The sequence below is a fragment of the Penaeus monodon genome, chromosome 34, assembly GCF_015228065.2.
Source record: "Penaeus monodon isolate SGIC_2016 chromosome 34, NSTDA_Pmon_1, whole genome shotgun sequence".
Taxonomy (NCBI): domain Eukaryota; kingdom Metazoa; phylum Arthropoda; class Malacostraca; order Decapoda; family Penaeidae; genus Penaeus; species Penaeus monodon.
The window spans coordinates 33,898,688-33,899,100 of NC_051419.1; the positions used below are offsets into that span (position 1 = coordinate 33,898,688).

At 53.5% G+C, this 413-nt stretch overlaps 1 protein-coding gene across 1 annotated transcript in view; it reads left to right on the top strand.

Moving 5' to 3' along the window:
* The window catches only part of LOC119594760, a gene marked incomplete at its 5' end in the record, with an annotated part of 14,574 nt that overhangs the window by 6,309 nt on the left and 7,852 nt on the right, over window positions 1-413 (top strand). The window contains 1 exon segment of the mRNA XM_037943852.1: window positions 2-229. Within this exon segment, the coding sequence (XP_037799780.1) occupies window positions 2-229 (228 nt within the window).

The following is a 413-nucleotide window of genomic DNA, read 5'->3' on the forward strand; positions in this document are numbered from 1 at the left end:
TACAGCGGCGTGAGCGGGGAGCTGTCCCTGTACCAGTCCGGGCCGCTGTTCTCCCCGCTGAAGGAGCCCCCGCCGCTGGCCAACACCACCTTCAGCGTGGACTCCCTGGACTGCGACTCCCTCCACGACGACCTCATCCTCACCTGCCAGGCCAACAAGGACAACTACACCATCGCCTTCGAGGGCTCCTTCGTGCAGTACTCCGAGGACTCCGACTACCACGAGGCTGGTCAGTATCGCGCGGGGAGAGAGCCTTCGTCAGGAGGCGCTCCACGTTCTCGTATTGAATTAATAATTGGTGATACGTAAATACAGCCTGTTGTTTTTGGCACATTGTAAATTTCATTATTAATGATACCTGTTTTATATCAAAATGATACTGATATTTTGTCTTGCCCTTAGTGATACAGTGC